Source organism: Haemaphysalis longicornis, unplaced genomic scaffold, assembly GCF_048455015.1.
Source record: "Haemaphysalis longicornis isolate Haplotype H1 unplaced genomic scaffold, Haemaphysalis longicornis Haplotype H1 scaffold_14, whole genome shotgun sequence".
Classification (NCBI taxonomy): Eukaryota; Metazoa; Arthropoda; class Arachnida; order Ixodida; family Ixodidae; genus Haemaphysalis; species Haemaphysalis longicornis.
The window spans coordinates 2392472-2408184 of NW_027526245.1; the positions used below are offsets into that span (position 1 = coordinate 2392472).

A 15713-nucleotide genomic window follows, 5' to 3' on the forward strand; every position below is an offset into this window, starting at 1 on the left:
AGCACCAACAAACTAGCCACATTGTTTGCCATGGTGAATGACAAAAAGGTTCCCAGGGCTGCTTGTGGGAAGAAACATGAAAAACAGCATGTCAAATTCGTGGAATGCATAGTATCCGAGATCCCACTTAAGTGCGGGCCAGTTTACGTGGGTCAGGGTGGCAGGTGCGTCAACGACCGTCTTCGTGAGCACGCAAATAACGTGCGCACAGGAACTGGTAGCAATCTGGCCTTACACTGCAAGAATTGCAAAGATTGCTACCCCAAGCTCTACGAATCCCGCACTTTAAAACGGTATCATGATGCCTGATCCCGCGAAATCTTTGAAGCTTCAGTCATAGCCACTAAGGGGGAGGATTGCGTGAGTTCGCCATCCGTGGCACTCTTTGAGCGCGAGATTGCTTATCTGGCCGGATAAAAAGAAATTTGTGTGTGTTTTATCATCTTTTACTCCCGACGCCGCTTTTGAGCTGTTTATTTATCTTGTTTGTACTGGCGTACGATTGCTTCCTTTTCTTCTATTTATTGCCAACTTTAATAAAAATTCCACTAGTTGCTCGTCAGCGCTCGTGTATGTGTAACCTGTCTCATCCGTGTTTTTTGCGCTGTTTTTCAAGCTGTCATGCATACCCAACTAGACCAAAGTCAAGCTTTATCGCCAAGGAGGATACCGCTATCGCTTTCCACCCGTAATCGTGGAACGTAGGCGTACACCATATATTTTTGTCTTCCGAGTAATGGGAAGAAAAACTGACAAAAAACTGGGTACAAAACCACGGGTTTATTTCATAGACCACTGGAGACTTTCGTTTAACTCGTTAAAATTTTAAGCGCAGCATAAAAAAGGGGTCTGCGTTGGGTCGGCCAACTTCCGAAACCGTTGACGCTTTGTGTTCTGAGATATGTGGCCGGACTCTCATGGGCCCCGATACAGTTATCAGATAGGCGGCAAGGTCATTACGACCACGGCGCAGTGTAGGCAGCGATGCACCCATTGTGGCAAATAGGGGCTCGGAAGATTTACTACTTATAATAATCAATTCTAAGGATGTCAGTGCAATATAAAAAGCTTGTTAGAGTTCTTTCAGACATTCCTTCAGCAGGTCAAGGCTTTGCTTGTTGATCTCATCAAAATACGGTAGCTCCGCTTTGATTCGTTCGTAGTATGCCTTCAGCCGGGGGAACTTGTCGACTTGAACCACAGGAAACTGCAAAAAGAAATATTAAAAGCATATGTAGTTCAGCCTTGGGCCTTTTTTTTAATATTTTTTCCCAGCTAATTCTGGCTACGGCTATTTTTTTTACTTCCATAATCACCGCAAAAGCAATTTATATGTTTTCTCCTCTGGTAGATTACCTCCGCTTCACCGCTTCCAATCGGTTTGTTTGTTTCCAAGAACTGTTTGTTTCAAGAAACCAATTCCCGTAGCTTTAGACCAACATGTCTTATGAAGAAGTTAAGAGAAGACGTCTTGCGGTAAATATGTTGCCACCGGAAATTTTATTTGCGAGGGAATTCTTTTAACTTAGCGTGATAAATTAAGGTATGATGTAAGCGCATGTAAATTTGTTGGTTAGTCTTCACAATTAAACATTACTTTTGCACTTACCCGAAAAAATATTAACATTACAGTGTCGAAACTTTGAGGACAAAAGAAAGCGGAAAAGCACACATTTAAATAGTATTCGAAAAGTAGCTTTTTAACGGATCTCTATTTGGCACCGCTTCCGCTATATTAAAGATATTTTAACATTTGCGAAAATTCTTTTCGAATATTTTTTTTTCGGTTGTATCTATCCAATATGCTCTTGTGCAACAAACGCGATATGTCGCAGCGCCTAGAATCCATCTGCATTGGAGTTTTATAGTCATCAGTAGCCCATTGAAGTGCTCTGCATGATGAAGCCCGCTCCAGCAAAAATTAACTTATCCCAACCTTCGCTCTAATGGTCTATTCATCTCATCAAATTTTCCTATCTCTTAATAGCTGTTGTTACGCTGTATTAATTTGATTAGGTTTGCTGCAGCTAAAGCGGTAGTGTGGGCGAGTTTGTACATATTCATATAACGGCGCTAACAACACGAGAAAAAGAGAAGAGGGCACAAACACAGCGCTAACAACAACAACAACGGTTGTTCTTAGCGCTGTGTTTGTGCCCTCTTCTCTTTTTGTCGTGTTGTTAGCGCTGTTACTATGATGAACGAAACCAGAGTGGAATGTTGATGTGGGTTTACGTTTCCGCAAAGTTATCCTCACTAAACTACTTCACATTTCAAATTAAGTAAAACCTATTTTAGCTCTTGAGCTTTAATAGAGCCATATGCAATCAGGCGCCTGATATATAATATTCTGTTATTCCCATGGGGCCGTAGAGAATGGAAGCCACAAAGAGTTTCCCTCTTCCAAATGTGCTATGCATCTTATCAGCAAAACGGCTGATTGGTCCTCAGTGGTCCTGAGTGGTCCTGGGCTTTTTACCTCACATCATTTCACCTTTGCGGCCGTGCCATGGAAAAGCAGGAATGAAGTAACTGTTTACAATTAAAAATCACCGCCGGGTTTCTCAGCGCGCCTCCACATGTAGAAATGTTCACGGTTGACAGCGCCACGAACGTGCTCCAGTGAAAGGGTTCGGCACTGCCCCTAGCACTTTTGGTGAATGGGATATTCAAGCTTTATTATTGGCAGCTGTCAGCTAGTCCCCGGTGTGTTACTACTGTCGAATAGTTGAAAGGCTTAGGACAGCTAGTACCTGTTGTTTACTGCCCAAAACGAAAATTTGATGTAGCATTCGGTGTGTGACATCATTGGCGCGCAATGTACAACAGACCCCGCTTGCGCCAAAGCAAGGTGATACCACATTGCAAATCCGGGTGGAGAAACATCTATTGTTTAACCCTTTTATTGTTTAACCCATAAGTATGTGACGACGGATTCCCACACAGTGAATTACTCGGGCGAGAGAATTTCAAATCTTTAAAGAATATGAATTTTCGGCGGAAATTTCCAACTTCTCCACGCCGACCAATATGTTGTCACGAAGCCAAAGATGACGCAGTTTTTTTTAATTGGGAGACATTGCCCTACGCCATAACATGAAGTTTTAAAGCTACAACGTTGCACCAGTTTCGCGCAACAATTCAAGAAGAGACTGGTACTCGGGTCCCCGTATCCAGCGCTTGAGATCTTGGGGTGTCCCAGGATGGAGCCCTGTGCCTCGAAGGTGTTAAATTCGGGTGATTTTGAGACCTGAGTAAGTCCACAACAGGAGTTTAACGTCAACTTCTGCCGCAAGAGTCACACAGAAGAGGCAGGTGTCCGCAAACGGGGCGTGATATCGGGCAGGCCAAGCGTGAGTAACTGCTGGGGATAACGCCACCCCAACTCGAAGCCTCCGCAGCAAGACCTCCTCCCAGCGAGCGAGCCCACTGGTGGAGGGGGGTCAGTTCCACGCGGTAAAAGTAAAGCACACGTGGCGCGGCTGAGGTTATCTTTCTCCACCAACATTTCTTCCACGGTAGATACTGGAAGAAGTGGTAGTGGCAGTGGGAGGTCTCTTCTGTGGCAGGCGCGATCTGCCGCAGCGTGGACAGAAAGCATGTCCAGGCGTATCAACAACACACGGACAGGGGATGGGTAAGTGTCCATATTATCGTGAATGAATGCAACCAACCAGGCTTGCACACCATGCAACGCGACGTAAATCCCGAATCGCTGCTGTTGAGTTTGTGAAAATTTGCAGCTTCACATCACTAGTCAATGTAGATGGAAGCGCCTGCAGACCATCCCGAATGGCAGTAAGTTCTGCTACCGTGCTAGGTAGGGTAGTCAGGGTCTCCTACACGCAGCTTTGGTTCAAGTCAGGCTAAAACGGATACGTCAAGGCCGTGGTGACGATGCAGTCGTATGCTCCGACGTCCACGAAAGCCTGGACAGCCGCTTGCGTCGCATGCGCCCTGTCAGCGACAGAAAGGACGGTGTCCGGGGGCTGATGTAGGCCAGAGGTACGGACATGGAGCCTTGTCAGAGGCTTGCCCGTCACCTGATGGTAGAACGAGGGCGGCCCAGCGGCATAAAAGGCTGGCATCGTCTCGGGCGGTTGGCATGTACGCGGTGAGAGCTGCCTCCTCTGGAACTAGCCCACGTTTGAGTAGGCGGGCGGAACGACCCTGGAGAATAATTTCATCAAACGTGTTTAACTGGGCTTCTTCTTGCAGCTGCGGAATTGGCGTTAAGCGGGGGAGGCCAGTGATGGTGCGCATGGCGGCCCTATTAATAGCCTCAAGCCGATTCCAGTCTACCAGTGTCATTTGGTGGAACTGTGCCTCGTACACGAGCCTCGTCTGCAGTACGGAACGCACTAGGAGACGGCCAATAATCCAGCATTCCCCGCCAGACTTCCGGCGGCGAACAAGGTCTTGAGGGAAAAGAAATTTTATTTGAGCGAACTTTTGCTCCCCTAACAACTAAAAAAAATGCACAGGTGGCAAAACAGCAGTCAACAAACTGACGTGTGCAGGCGAGTGTCGGTGAATGAAGAGCCGTAGTGTCTGCTCTGGTGGCACTTATCTCTCGGCGCGAGCGTTCTCGAACAATCGAATTACATCGAGAATACTGCAGATCAAAGAAGATTGCTCTAGGCTGGTGAAGTTAGCTCGAAACCTTCTCCCTATCAAAGGATATAATACATACGGCACACAAAATAAGGAATGTAACGCGCGCTTCACTTGGCTCACGGATAATACAGATACCACAGCCCGGCGCAGCCGGACGGCAAAGACGAACCGCAAACAAACTCAATGCATGGTTCGCGGCAATACGAAGCCAGCTCCCGATCGCCGAAGTCTTACCTCGAAGCACAAAGTTAGATGGGCAACCAAAGAGAAATCCGCCAGAGTTAGCCCGTCTCCAACAGCATAGCCGCCATCCTTGCCCACGTGGTTTTGGAAGCTGGCCAAGGCGTTTTCCTCAAACGCAGCTATCTCCTCCGGTGTGGGCTTGTGGTTGTCAAAGAAACATGGTTTCTGTGCGAAAAAGGGAGGAAGTAAGCATTACAATTTACATCAAGGTCGAAGCGCTAACCCTGTTGCATATTGCTCTTCACACGGCCCTTAAAAAGAACCTGCAGTAGCTTTTTAGATGGAGGCAAAAAGCGATAACGTCTTTTTCCTGAGATTTCAGCGCGCGTTAATGATATCCAAGTAGTCAAACTAATTGCGGGTTCAGATTTCCGCGCGCCTCATAGCCCAGGTGTCTTTTCTGTGCGAACACACTCCCACCCAATCCTAGGCGCGCGTGTTTGCATCTGGGCCTTGTTTGGGGGGGCGAAGGAGGGGGGGTTGGAGTGGAGGGGGTCCAACTGGCTTATACCAACCACTCTACTCGCTGTGTTGTCATGCTCGCCATCCGCAAAGTTCTTGACCGCTTTATCCCAAAATGTGCCATCGAAAAACTTACTCCAGCCTTTATAACTACGCGGGGTAAACTTGAACCAACCCAGCGCAATATCAAACCAACACTTAATCTTAATTTTAACAGATCAACCGCAATATTTACGTTCACTGGCATGTGACTCAAGAATCCACCCACGCTCCGCCATTCTTTAATTTCACAGTTTAAAGCAGCCGGAATGTTCGAGACATTTTATCGCAAGATTCACAAAGACGCCGAATGTCACTGTTTCGACACATATCAAAGGACTCCTCCTTTTCAGAATTCATGAAAGCCTCATGAACAGGTTTGAAACGCTCTTCACCCCCTCACGGTCACTCTGTATATCTAATAGGTACTAAAACGGGCCTTTTGTTTGGGTTAAAAATCTAAAGCTATCGTGAAGCTCAATCTGCATACCATCGACACCTCCCAAAAGAAGAGAAGGATCAAATAAAAAAGCCTCCCAAACACCAGCCTGACCTGTGGCATTTCATATCACAAAACGCGCCCAAGCCCACTGTATCAATGAAGCCAAGGCTGGCAGACTTTCAATCGAACTTTGCCATTCTCGACACCATTCGGAAACTTAAATGTACACGTATCGCCCAACTTTAGGATCGCTTTCAGCTCGAAAACATCATTGAAGAACAAGTTCACTTAGCCACCTTTAGCGACCCCTCACTTATACTCATCGGTAGGGTGCTCAGTTACCCTTTTCAACCCTGCCGAGACGTCTACAATACCTCAATGGCGATGAAGCCTACTAACCGACTACACCGCCTGGCGTCCTATACCGTAATCTTCATAACACCGCCTCAAACGTATTGACGATAGTTCTTGGATTACAAATTCTACAGTACACCACACATAACCACGCATAACCCGTAAAGTATGTTTTCTTCATTTGCACTCTTCTGTGGCTTCACTTACGTTCGCTCTACGCCATAACAAAGAAAAGGCCTTACGAGAAACGAGAAGTAGTGGGGCTGAATGGTGCTCGTGATGGTCGCCAAAACCTGGTCAACCTGCGCTCGACTCCTCGGACACGCTGGGTAGAGGCTAGATGCTGGTGCGAACTTATTGCACAGGTAGGTACAGATTGGCGAACTGTAAGTGAAGGATTATCTGAGGTATGACCAACAAAGCTTGCTTTTTAGCGGAAGTATCTAAGCATTTAGAATAGCAAACAGAACAGAATAGGCCTTCATAACTCTACAAACAGCAGGGTGACTACGCCGTTTGTTTAAAAAAAAAATGCGCGCCAATCCACTCTGTGCAGGTGGTTGTAAAGCGAAGCTGCAAACGACACCGACGACGATTACCTAAGCGACGTCATTTGTATTCACACACGTGGCTCTACAAATAGTGAAACGAGATAAGTGGGATGCACTTAACCATACCCTTTACTACTACTACATGCCCTTTACTATTTATTTTTGCTAAGGATACATGAAATCATGATTCATGAACGGTGGTAGGTTGAATTGTATTGGGGAAGCACATGAGGGGAAACTTCTTTTATAAAATTAGAGGAAGCTCAAACCATGTGTTAAACGATCTTACTTCTCGTCCGACTCTGCCGCCGCCGACATAGGCGATGAGACCAGCCGCAGAGACGAAGGAGAAGTTTGGCGTATTGCGTTGGTGTGATCTTCCTTTAATTTTTTAACTCGTAGCGCATGCGCAAGGCGCGCAAACAGCACCTACACGTGCCATGGGCGGAGCGCACAGCTGCGCGAGATGTTGCGCGCTATAACGAGGCATTCAGCGAGAAAGCGGGGGTAAACCAGCCGATGATGTCAGTGACTGCACCGTCTGCTTCCCCCGTCTCCGCGTTGGCTCGTACCTCAATCGGTACTAAAAAGGGCTTGCGCTCCGTTTGTGTATTCGTTCCAGGTTCGATTCGTCAACTTCATTTGTTCGCGGGAGTTTTCTGCTGACACCAGCGCTCGCGACTGAACCTTTGAGGGGTAGAGGTAAAAAGGTTCGCTTTAAAACAAATCGCAGAAGGGATTCTCAAAATTACGCGTGCAATATTTATCGGTCACGTATCATGCGTAACGGTCGCTGTGTAGTGACACTGAGACACTGCGAAGCACAGCGCATAATCGCAAGCATAGTACCTAATTACTGGCTCCACAGATTCAAATGTGACGAAATCTTTGTATTTTTCCAAATACAATTGGAAGGATGCCCGAACAAAAAGTGGAAGCTAATCCACTTGACGATTGTACGAACCCGCTTTTACAAGGTACAGCGAGAGTGACAAATACACAAGCAAAACAACGCTATCATTAACATATAGCGGGATAATCAGTTCACAATAACCCACATATACAAATAAGAAACACAACTGATCAACCTATGAGCAAATATGAATATCTTTGGAAAACATATTCCGCATGTACAAAAAGAGTGCACTCTTGCTCTGCTGATAGTTTGGTAGATAATGTCTGTTTGTGCAGATAGTTTAGCAATATTGGGAGAGAATAGCGAATTATTTGTTCCCCGTAGGATGTCCTCGAAAAACGCATTTGCCAAGGTTCCGTGTTACAAATGGGGTATGTCGGGATCCGAGTTGATAGATACACAATGGAAGCTAGTAAATCTTCAGGAATGTTTGTAAATCTTCAGCTATATTTGTATCTTATCGCAAAATGATACGACTGAAGCTTGATAAGGAATACCTAATTAAAAGGATGGAAGAGTGCCTCTGTGTGAGCGTGGCAATCTGCATTGGCTATGCGTCGACGAGCTTTTTCTAGAGTGCGAGTAGGCTTTTTAGGATCGTTAAAGTGGTTTTCCACAAAACAAGGACGCAATAATTCCTATGAGAGAGAAAAAGAGCATTTAAATTTATTAGTTTCTTTGCCGTAGAAAGAAGCAAAATTTTGCTAAACTTCTAGCAGAATTGGCAATACGGTTAATGACGTGACTGATATGCTGATCCCCAAATATTGTTTTATGGAAATAGACACGACGAGCTTTAACAAAAGCAACGACTTGGACACTGCTGTTACCGAGAAGATTTATTCCTGACGTGGTGTCCGAGTACTTCGGTGAAAAGAAAACTGCGTTCATTTTGTTAATCCTCGGTGATTAACAAAAATAACAATGATAAGCAACACTATTTCGTTTTCGTTACACCCCTGTTTCCTTCGGGCGAAAGAAGAGAAAAAACGCCGCAAGAGCCAGTTGAATCTGCTCCCCGCTTCAAATCGTCCACTGTAACCGCGTCTTACAAATCGGACGCTGCAGTACGGCAACATGAAGTAGTTAAGACGCCCAAAAAGAAAAAAAATGGTACACCCAGCAGCCGAGAAACGCCGATATGCAATGAGTAATGCTGAGATAACGTCGAAGCAGTTGCTGTAGTTAATCAAAATTACCAATTTCTGCCCATTTTGGTTTCGTGCGGCACGCTTATGCTGTGGATTCTATTGTAGGTGATGTCAACTCCTTGCAAAACCTTGCGGTTCGTTTTTTTGTTTTTCTGATTACTCACTGAACAGCCCTACAAACTGGTGCCACACTGGATCTATTTTTGCCGCGCCGCCTCCATGCTCACTTATTGATTCCTTATAAAGTGCGTCACCATCGCTGACGGGATGACTTTTTCATTCGCCAATGTTCCCACGACGCTATAAATATCGCGAAGTTAAACATATTGTGCGCCACTCATTTACGGGCACGCACTTAGAGGCACGCTGGAGACCGCGGGTTATGTAGCACAATAAAGACGGTAGTCTTTCTTGGGCTATTTAAATGCAAAAATTTTTGTCGGTCTCTAGGTCCATCCATCCGTCCGTCTGTCTGTCTGTCTGTCTGTCTGTCTGTCTGTCGGTCGGTCTGTGTGTCTGTATGTATGTTCGTCCCTCAATTTCGCCGCCAGACCAAAAGGTAATGGAATTTTTAACGAGAACCTTATACAGGCAAAATATTTTTAAACTAATAATTGTGGAATGAATGAATGAATAAATGTGCTTTATTTAAAGGAGGCACGAAGCCCTTTGGGGGGGATGGAAGTAAGTGGTGATGAGATGAAGTGGGATACCACTATAATTCATTGTGGGATCATAGGCAATTTTCACGCTTGTCAATTTTTTTGCGGAAAACGAAAACATTTGGCATATGTCAGGAAAGATGTTAATAGGTGAATGATATTGGCGGTGTTTTCGAAATTTAAAGAACGTGGGTTGTTGAGTGTTGCGATTGCAAAATAAAGAAACACTCCCCGAAAAAATTATCGTGACATCAAAATACAAAAAGCACTCTAGGCGCCCCCTCATGGGAGTGTCCTAAGTTCAAAAGTTACATATTGTTCCAGTATATGGCGCGAAGAATGGAACACGGTAAAATTGGCTTCAGTACACCTCCACTGTGTTTAACGTGGGAGGAGCGAAACGGGAGTGAAAAAGCGTGAGTGGCGGGTGGGAAAGAGAACAGAAGCATTTGCGTGGGAAGGACGGCAGACGACTATCGTCTTTCAACGACATCTGCAGCAAAGCGAGCAGATTTGCGGCCAGTGTTTACGGGAAAACCCAGCCCAAACGAATGTTTGTCACACGACAGACATTGCGCTGAAATAAAGGGACCCTAGTAGCTATTTTAACTGGTCACCAAACGCGGCACTCAGCTCGAAGAGGCGCCAGCACCACCACACTGTGTGCGGGAAAAGCTTATTTTGTCGACGTGCCTGGCGCCACCGGGAAGCAAGGCGCTAGCCACAGAGTTAGTCCACTGGCCTATACGAGTTCGCTGTAATGAGGCGTACCAAGTGGAGTTATTGTGACGCGGGTGACCCGTCTGACAGTAGAAAAAATGCAGGAGCTGAAGCTGAATCACTCTTACATGTCAGCCAATAGATCTTAGAACAATGTGTTCAAATAATTTTAGCCTACGAGACGACGTCATAGTTCTCGCAGGTATCCTGAATAAAGTATCCTGAAGCGGGTATCCCGAATATCAGTCAAGGTTTCAGCTTTTATTAAACTTTCTTTGAAAATGGTCGAACGTTTTTGCTGTTACATGTCCGACTAGTTAATTTCCCTTCCATACGTTTCCTTGTTCCATAGCTGTGCCTCGATTTAGTTTATACTATCCAATTCTCTGCTCATTCTAGACCCATGACTCGGTTTAGTGCAAAAAATGATCAGTTCATTCACAATAATATATTCCGTGGCTCGAACGTTTTGATATTTGTTTAAGTTTAATTTTGCCTGTGTATCCTGGAACCCCTTCTTTACCAGTCAAGAATAACTGGTAGGGGAGGTAGGAACATCGATATGCTCAGTATCACACCACGTCATTTCTGTTCCTTTAGAACGCTTCGTAAATTTTATGGCTAAATTCTTTGAAAGGTTCATGTGACGATTACAATTTTTTAGAAATGTCTGTTAAGGCGTAGATTAAAAAAGCCTAAAGAGAACAAAAAGAAAAAAAAAGTTTACAAAGTCCGTACCTTGGCTTCTCTTAAAGAAAATCTTTGTGGTTGTTTGAATGTTTCCATTTCTTTCTCTATAGTAGTATAAAACATGAGTGAAGTTATAAAATCCTGCGTTAGGTCAAACTTTTGTTTGTCAATAAACTGTTCGGGGAGTTCCATAATAACTAAAATTTCTATTATCCTTTTGTTTTCACTGACGCAAAAAAATAAGAACTCTATTTTTATTGCACGCCTATTGAGCATCCAAAGTTTTTTTTAAGAAGGCTTCAATTTTCTACTGTTAACTGCATTAAGTAAAGGCGTTCTTCCCGTCCATGTTTTGATGTCTCCCGTACAAACCAAAGCATTCAAACAATAAAGTTAGAAAAATACCTTTCATAAAGAATAAAACCGTCGTCCTCCAATGTGGGAACCTTGTGATAGGGGTTCAGCTGCGTAAACAAAAGTGAAATGAGCGCCTGCTTCATGAAGCAAACACAATCACGGCCAAGCCCAAGGCCATATTTTTATATTCTTAACGTATTATTCCACCTTCGCAATTTGTGTAAAGCATGTCCTGCAGAATATATAAACATGGCAGCGCGAGATCCTAAAATATTGTACATCGTGATTCCGAATACTTTTATTACATAGCACACCTGGCAGCCCCACCAGGCCAGGTGACGAAAAGAAGTAAACAGGCCTTTAATCATGACCGGGGCAATTTTCTAGGAAATCAACAACGCACGAGAAGGAGCAGCTATTCGACAGGTACAAAGTAATTCTACAATTTAATTACGTAGAGTGTCAGAACACAACTACGCATAGGTAAACCTAAACGGCTTCTTCGAGGTAAATAATGGAGGACACAAAGACCCCTTAGTCAACAAGAAGCAGGTTGGAGCAATGAACATTTCTCTCACCTTGAGGTATTCTGGCTTCAGGTGTTCTCCTGTGAATAAGTTTAAATTGCGGAGTTCCAGTTCAACGCCCAAGTGTCTTGCAACCATACGCACAAGAGCGCATGGTGGGCTCCCATACTGGTTGTACAGAGCCACTGGCATGATGACAGCTTTGACGGTCGAGAGTTGTGAGGCGATGCGTGCGTGACTTGTGGAGTGGCCGCCTACGTTGAGTCTGGAGCTCGACTGGCTTGCCGAAGCAAAGTACACGGCTCTCGCTCCGGTTGCGTCCCTTTATTCCTATTGAAACAATGATGGTGCATTGGCAACCACGGCGAGGCTGTTCGCCTTAGCGGTTGTGGCACGACTGTGTTTGGTAACGAGCGCTGATTGGTGACCTTGCGAAATGTTCGCCGACCGAATACTGACCTCGTGAGAGCGCGTGGGAGCGAGCGACACGCTTGCTGACAAACCCTCTAAGCTCTCAACGCCCAAGGGGCGAGTACGCCTATTTTAGGAAAGGAAGATACGGACGTCGCTGGTTGATAACGACTTCGCTGATGTCGCCTTTCTTGCCCAAAAGATCCTTTCTTATCTACAAATTTTTTGTTATTTACTTGGTCTAGTCTTGGATTAGCAAACAGCGCTATCGCTGTTGAGTGCGGAGAAAAACTGCTGTCAGGGCATTGCTAAACAAGATTCGTGCTGTTTCGTTTGCATATAACAACCAGCTCACGCGATGTGCTCAAAGTCTACCGAATGGCCTATGAATTAATGCGCTGGAACAGAAAGCCGGTATTCTAGCCCGCAGGGTTAAAATGCTTGGCATGTAAAGTGATCAGTTTGTCGCATTCAGCGATTCTGTTTTTTTCGCATGCCAGCATAGCCTGTTGGGCTTGCTCTATAATTTTTTCTCTTACAACTTACCACCGTATAGTAGAAGTAATTCGTGATATGTAATACAATCAAATAAACGCAACTAAAATCAAGGATGGCAATCACAAGCACATCGTACGAAGGCGAGCATAACTTATAATCACGAAGATGTAGGTACCGGTGTTCATTCTGCTGCCGACGACTGCGAGTAATTAATAAGAAATATTTTTTCTCGACGCATTGCGCACAAAGGCATTAGTAACACGGTAATGGTTAACCAGAGCCCAAGCACAAATGGCCTACAGACCAAATATTTTCCTGGAGCTTGCTGTAGAAACAGTACATGAGCGGTTGTCCACTCATTTCAAGCGAAGCTGTCAGCCTCTCGCTAATGATGTCCCTACGGGAAAAAGCACTCCCACAAAGCCAATTTTCTCTGACAATTATGATGACCATGGGTCAGGCATAAATATGAGTTGCTTCCCTGCGAAGCCCGGCGATAGCTCTGTTAGGCCCTCTGTTCTGAAGTTTGATGTGCAGAAAGGGAGGAGGTGACGCAGGTGTGCGACACTGCGACGTGTATAGACCTAATGTCAGGTTCGGAGCTGAACATCGACAGCCGTTACCCACAGCTCGACGTACAATGCGAATGACGTTTCTGTGCATGCCGCAAGGCTGTTACCATGAGGACGTGAGTCCTAATGGCGTATTTAGACGCTTAACACCTTCAGGTGCACATACTCAAAAAAGTAGTGATAATACGCCAAGGAGCTCGTTGCGATTAACGCCGTAGATCCCGGAACGAAACATTAGGTCTACAGAGCGCATACCCTAAAGTAGCTGCGGCGATTCTAGATGGTGAGTGGGTACCTTGAGAGCATCGCATTCTGGCCTTGTGGGGTTGGCCAACAAAGCAAGCCACAACAAAAAAGCTGTGCGTTGAACCATCCTTTTTGTTAGACGAAGGGATGTAGGTTTTTATTATGTGGGTCAGTTGTATGTGCTCGCCCTTTGCCTGACGTTTGGCTACAGTACCTAGCAATTTAGCAGGTATGCCATGGGGCACGTTTAGCATTATAACTGGGTGTCGTCGCTGCAATAAAGGCATGCGAAAATTAGCACGCCGGCCGACCCTGGCACCCTCTCAGTGCACCTTGCCGCGCACTCACTGCGTTTGCCACTGAGGATTTTAATGGCAAAATTCCTGTTCTAATAAGTTTTTATTGTATATTTATTTGTTTTCTTACTTTTTCTACCCTGAAATATTTTTTTAGCAGATAAAAGTGACAAATTGGTGTCGTCTGTTTCCGAAACGCTTCTAGCTCTGGTTGTCTGCACTCTGGAGTGAGCAGACGATCAGAGGCTTCAATAGTACTGGAAACCTTCAAGTTCGTAAAAAAAAATTTCAGACACTAACAAAGACGCACAGAATAATACTTCCAGGAGGAGGTATTAAAATAACTATTCAGTTTTTAGAAAAAAAATGTCTCAATAGCGAAAATGCCTACTTTACTGATAGGGCGCTGCAGTCTAAAGCGCTAACCACATGGAGCGATTTTTCCAGCGACGCGACGAGCGACGCGACTAGGATCCGAAGTCGCCGAACCGAAGTCGCTCGCCGAGGCAACCACATGACAGCGACGGCTCGAGCGACTGAGGATGGCGATTTCAATGTTGCCGCACTGCGCATAGTAACGCGCTTGGTACGCTGGTTGTTTGCAAACATTTGTTTTGTTCATTTGTCATAAAAAGCATGGCTAAAAAGTATCACGCCTTTCTATTTTGCTTTTTACACTTCATTGCATCTCTAAAACTGGTTTGGATTAGCGATTGCGCACGCTTTTCCTTCTGCGCCTCGTCTCTCGGCTCCAACATGAACGTCGTGAAGAATTCGCTTTCTTGACGTCGTTTTTCCCACGCGGGTCTCACCCGCTGTGTGCGGGAGCCTTGCTTCTGCTTCAGCGTGTACACAAGCTTTGCCACGCAAAGCTTTCTTTGCCGCTGCACCGCAAACGCCGTCTGCGTGGATTTGCAAAATCTTCCCCCCGTTGCGGGGAAGATTTTGCACACCTGCACAAGGGGTGCAAAATGTGGGGTGCAATTGTGCAAAATTTGCACCCCTGCACAAGGGGTGCAATTTTGCACCCCTGCACCCCTGATTTTGCAATGAAAGAGCTCCGGTTGCGTGCTTACGTAAGGGCTTTCCCATTGGCTAGTCGCAGAGGCCACTTCCGGGAGGCGAGCGACTGTTTCTGGCGACCCAGAACCGAGCGATTCGATGAGCGACTTGGTCCGCGGCGAAAAGTAGTCCGTCGCTAGTCGCGTCGCTCCCCAAGTCGCTTGCAAAATCGCTCCATGTGGTTGGGGCTTAACGGTGTGCTTTCTGCCCGATGCATTCGCCGCAAAAAGAACCTCACGGAAGGCCTCGGATGGCAGAGTCGCCGAATTTCCAGGAACTATATTGTCGGCATGCACAGCCGGTCCCTATAACAGCTGACCTCCTTTGCTTCCAAGTAGGATAAAGGGAGAGTGATTTGTCGCGAAAATAATATTGATATTATAAAACCGCAGACAAAATACTCGCGAATGTCTATAGTGGTTATCACCAACACTCGACGTCTTGTTACTTAGAAGTAATGATACGTCCAATTCTAAACGCTGGATGAGTACAATAAGCCGACATAGCAGGCAACAGTAGCCCGCTCGAAAATGGGAATCTAGCGTGGGAGACAGAAAAAATGGAACCCATTCCAGGCTCTGAAGGCGTATGCTCAGTAAATGTGCATAAAATATACACCGCCACATGATCGGGTTACCTGCAAGTATGTTTTTCGTGTTTATTTTCGAATGGTAGTGACCACAGGTGATTTTCTTGTGAAACATTCAAAGACTCTAGAATTTTACCCTTCAGCCCACATGGGGCTTCCGCTCCCCTATTGTAGAGCCCATGTATTGACTGCACCCGGGAATTTTTAACGTTCAGAGCTTCCATTTGAAAAAAAAATACGACCTTCATTCTGGAATAAAATGAAACTTTGCATGTTGATATAGTGTTCTTGGTAGCCAATTATCAAAA

The 15713-nt window shown here is 45.4% G+C and overlaps 1 protein-coding gene across 1 annotated transcript; it reads right to left on the minus strand.

The window, feature by feature from the left end:
- Positions 1-1021: 1021 nt before the first annotated feature.
- On the minus strand, positions 1022-12249 carry LOC144164947 (glutathione S-transferase 1-1-like). The gene is made up of 5 exons (XM_077695164.1): positions 11783-12249; positions 11253-11311; positions 6400-6541; positions 4852-5025; positions 1022-1207 (listed from the first exon to the last, which is right to left on the minus strand). The coding sequence occupies exons 1-5, from the start codon at positions 11921-11923 to the stop codon at positions 1073-1075; spliced, it is 651 nt and encodes a 216-aa protein (XP_077551290.1). The 5' UTR covers positions 11924-12249; the 3' UTR covers positions 1022-1072.
- Between the last annotated feature and the right edge of the window lie 3464 nt (positions 12250-15713).

Coding starts and splice junctions, on each gene's coding strand:
- LOC144164947 (XM_077695164.1), bottom strand. CDS start 11,923: ATGCCAGTGGCTCTGTACAACCAGTATGGGAGCCCACCATGCGCTCTT. Junction 11,312..11,782: donor TGAAGCCAGAATACCTCAAG/GTGAGAGAAATG, acceptor TTGTTTACGCAG/CTGAACCCCTATCACAAGGT. Junction 6,542..11,252: donor GGTTTTATTCTTTATGAAAG/GTATTTTTCTAA, acceptor CTTCACTTACAG/TTCGCCAATCTGTACCTACC.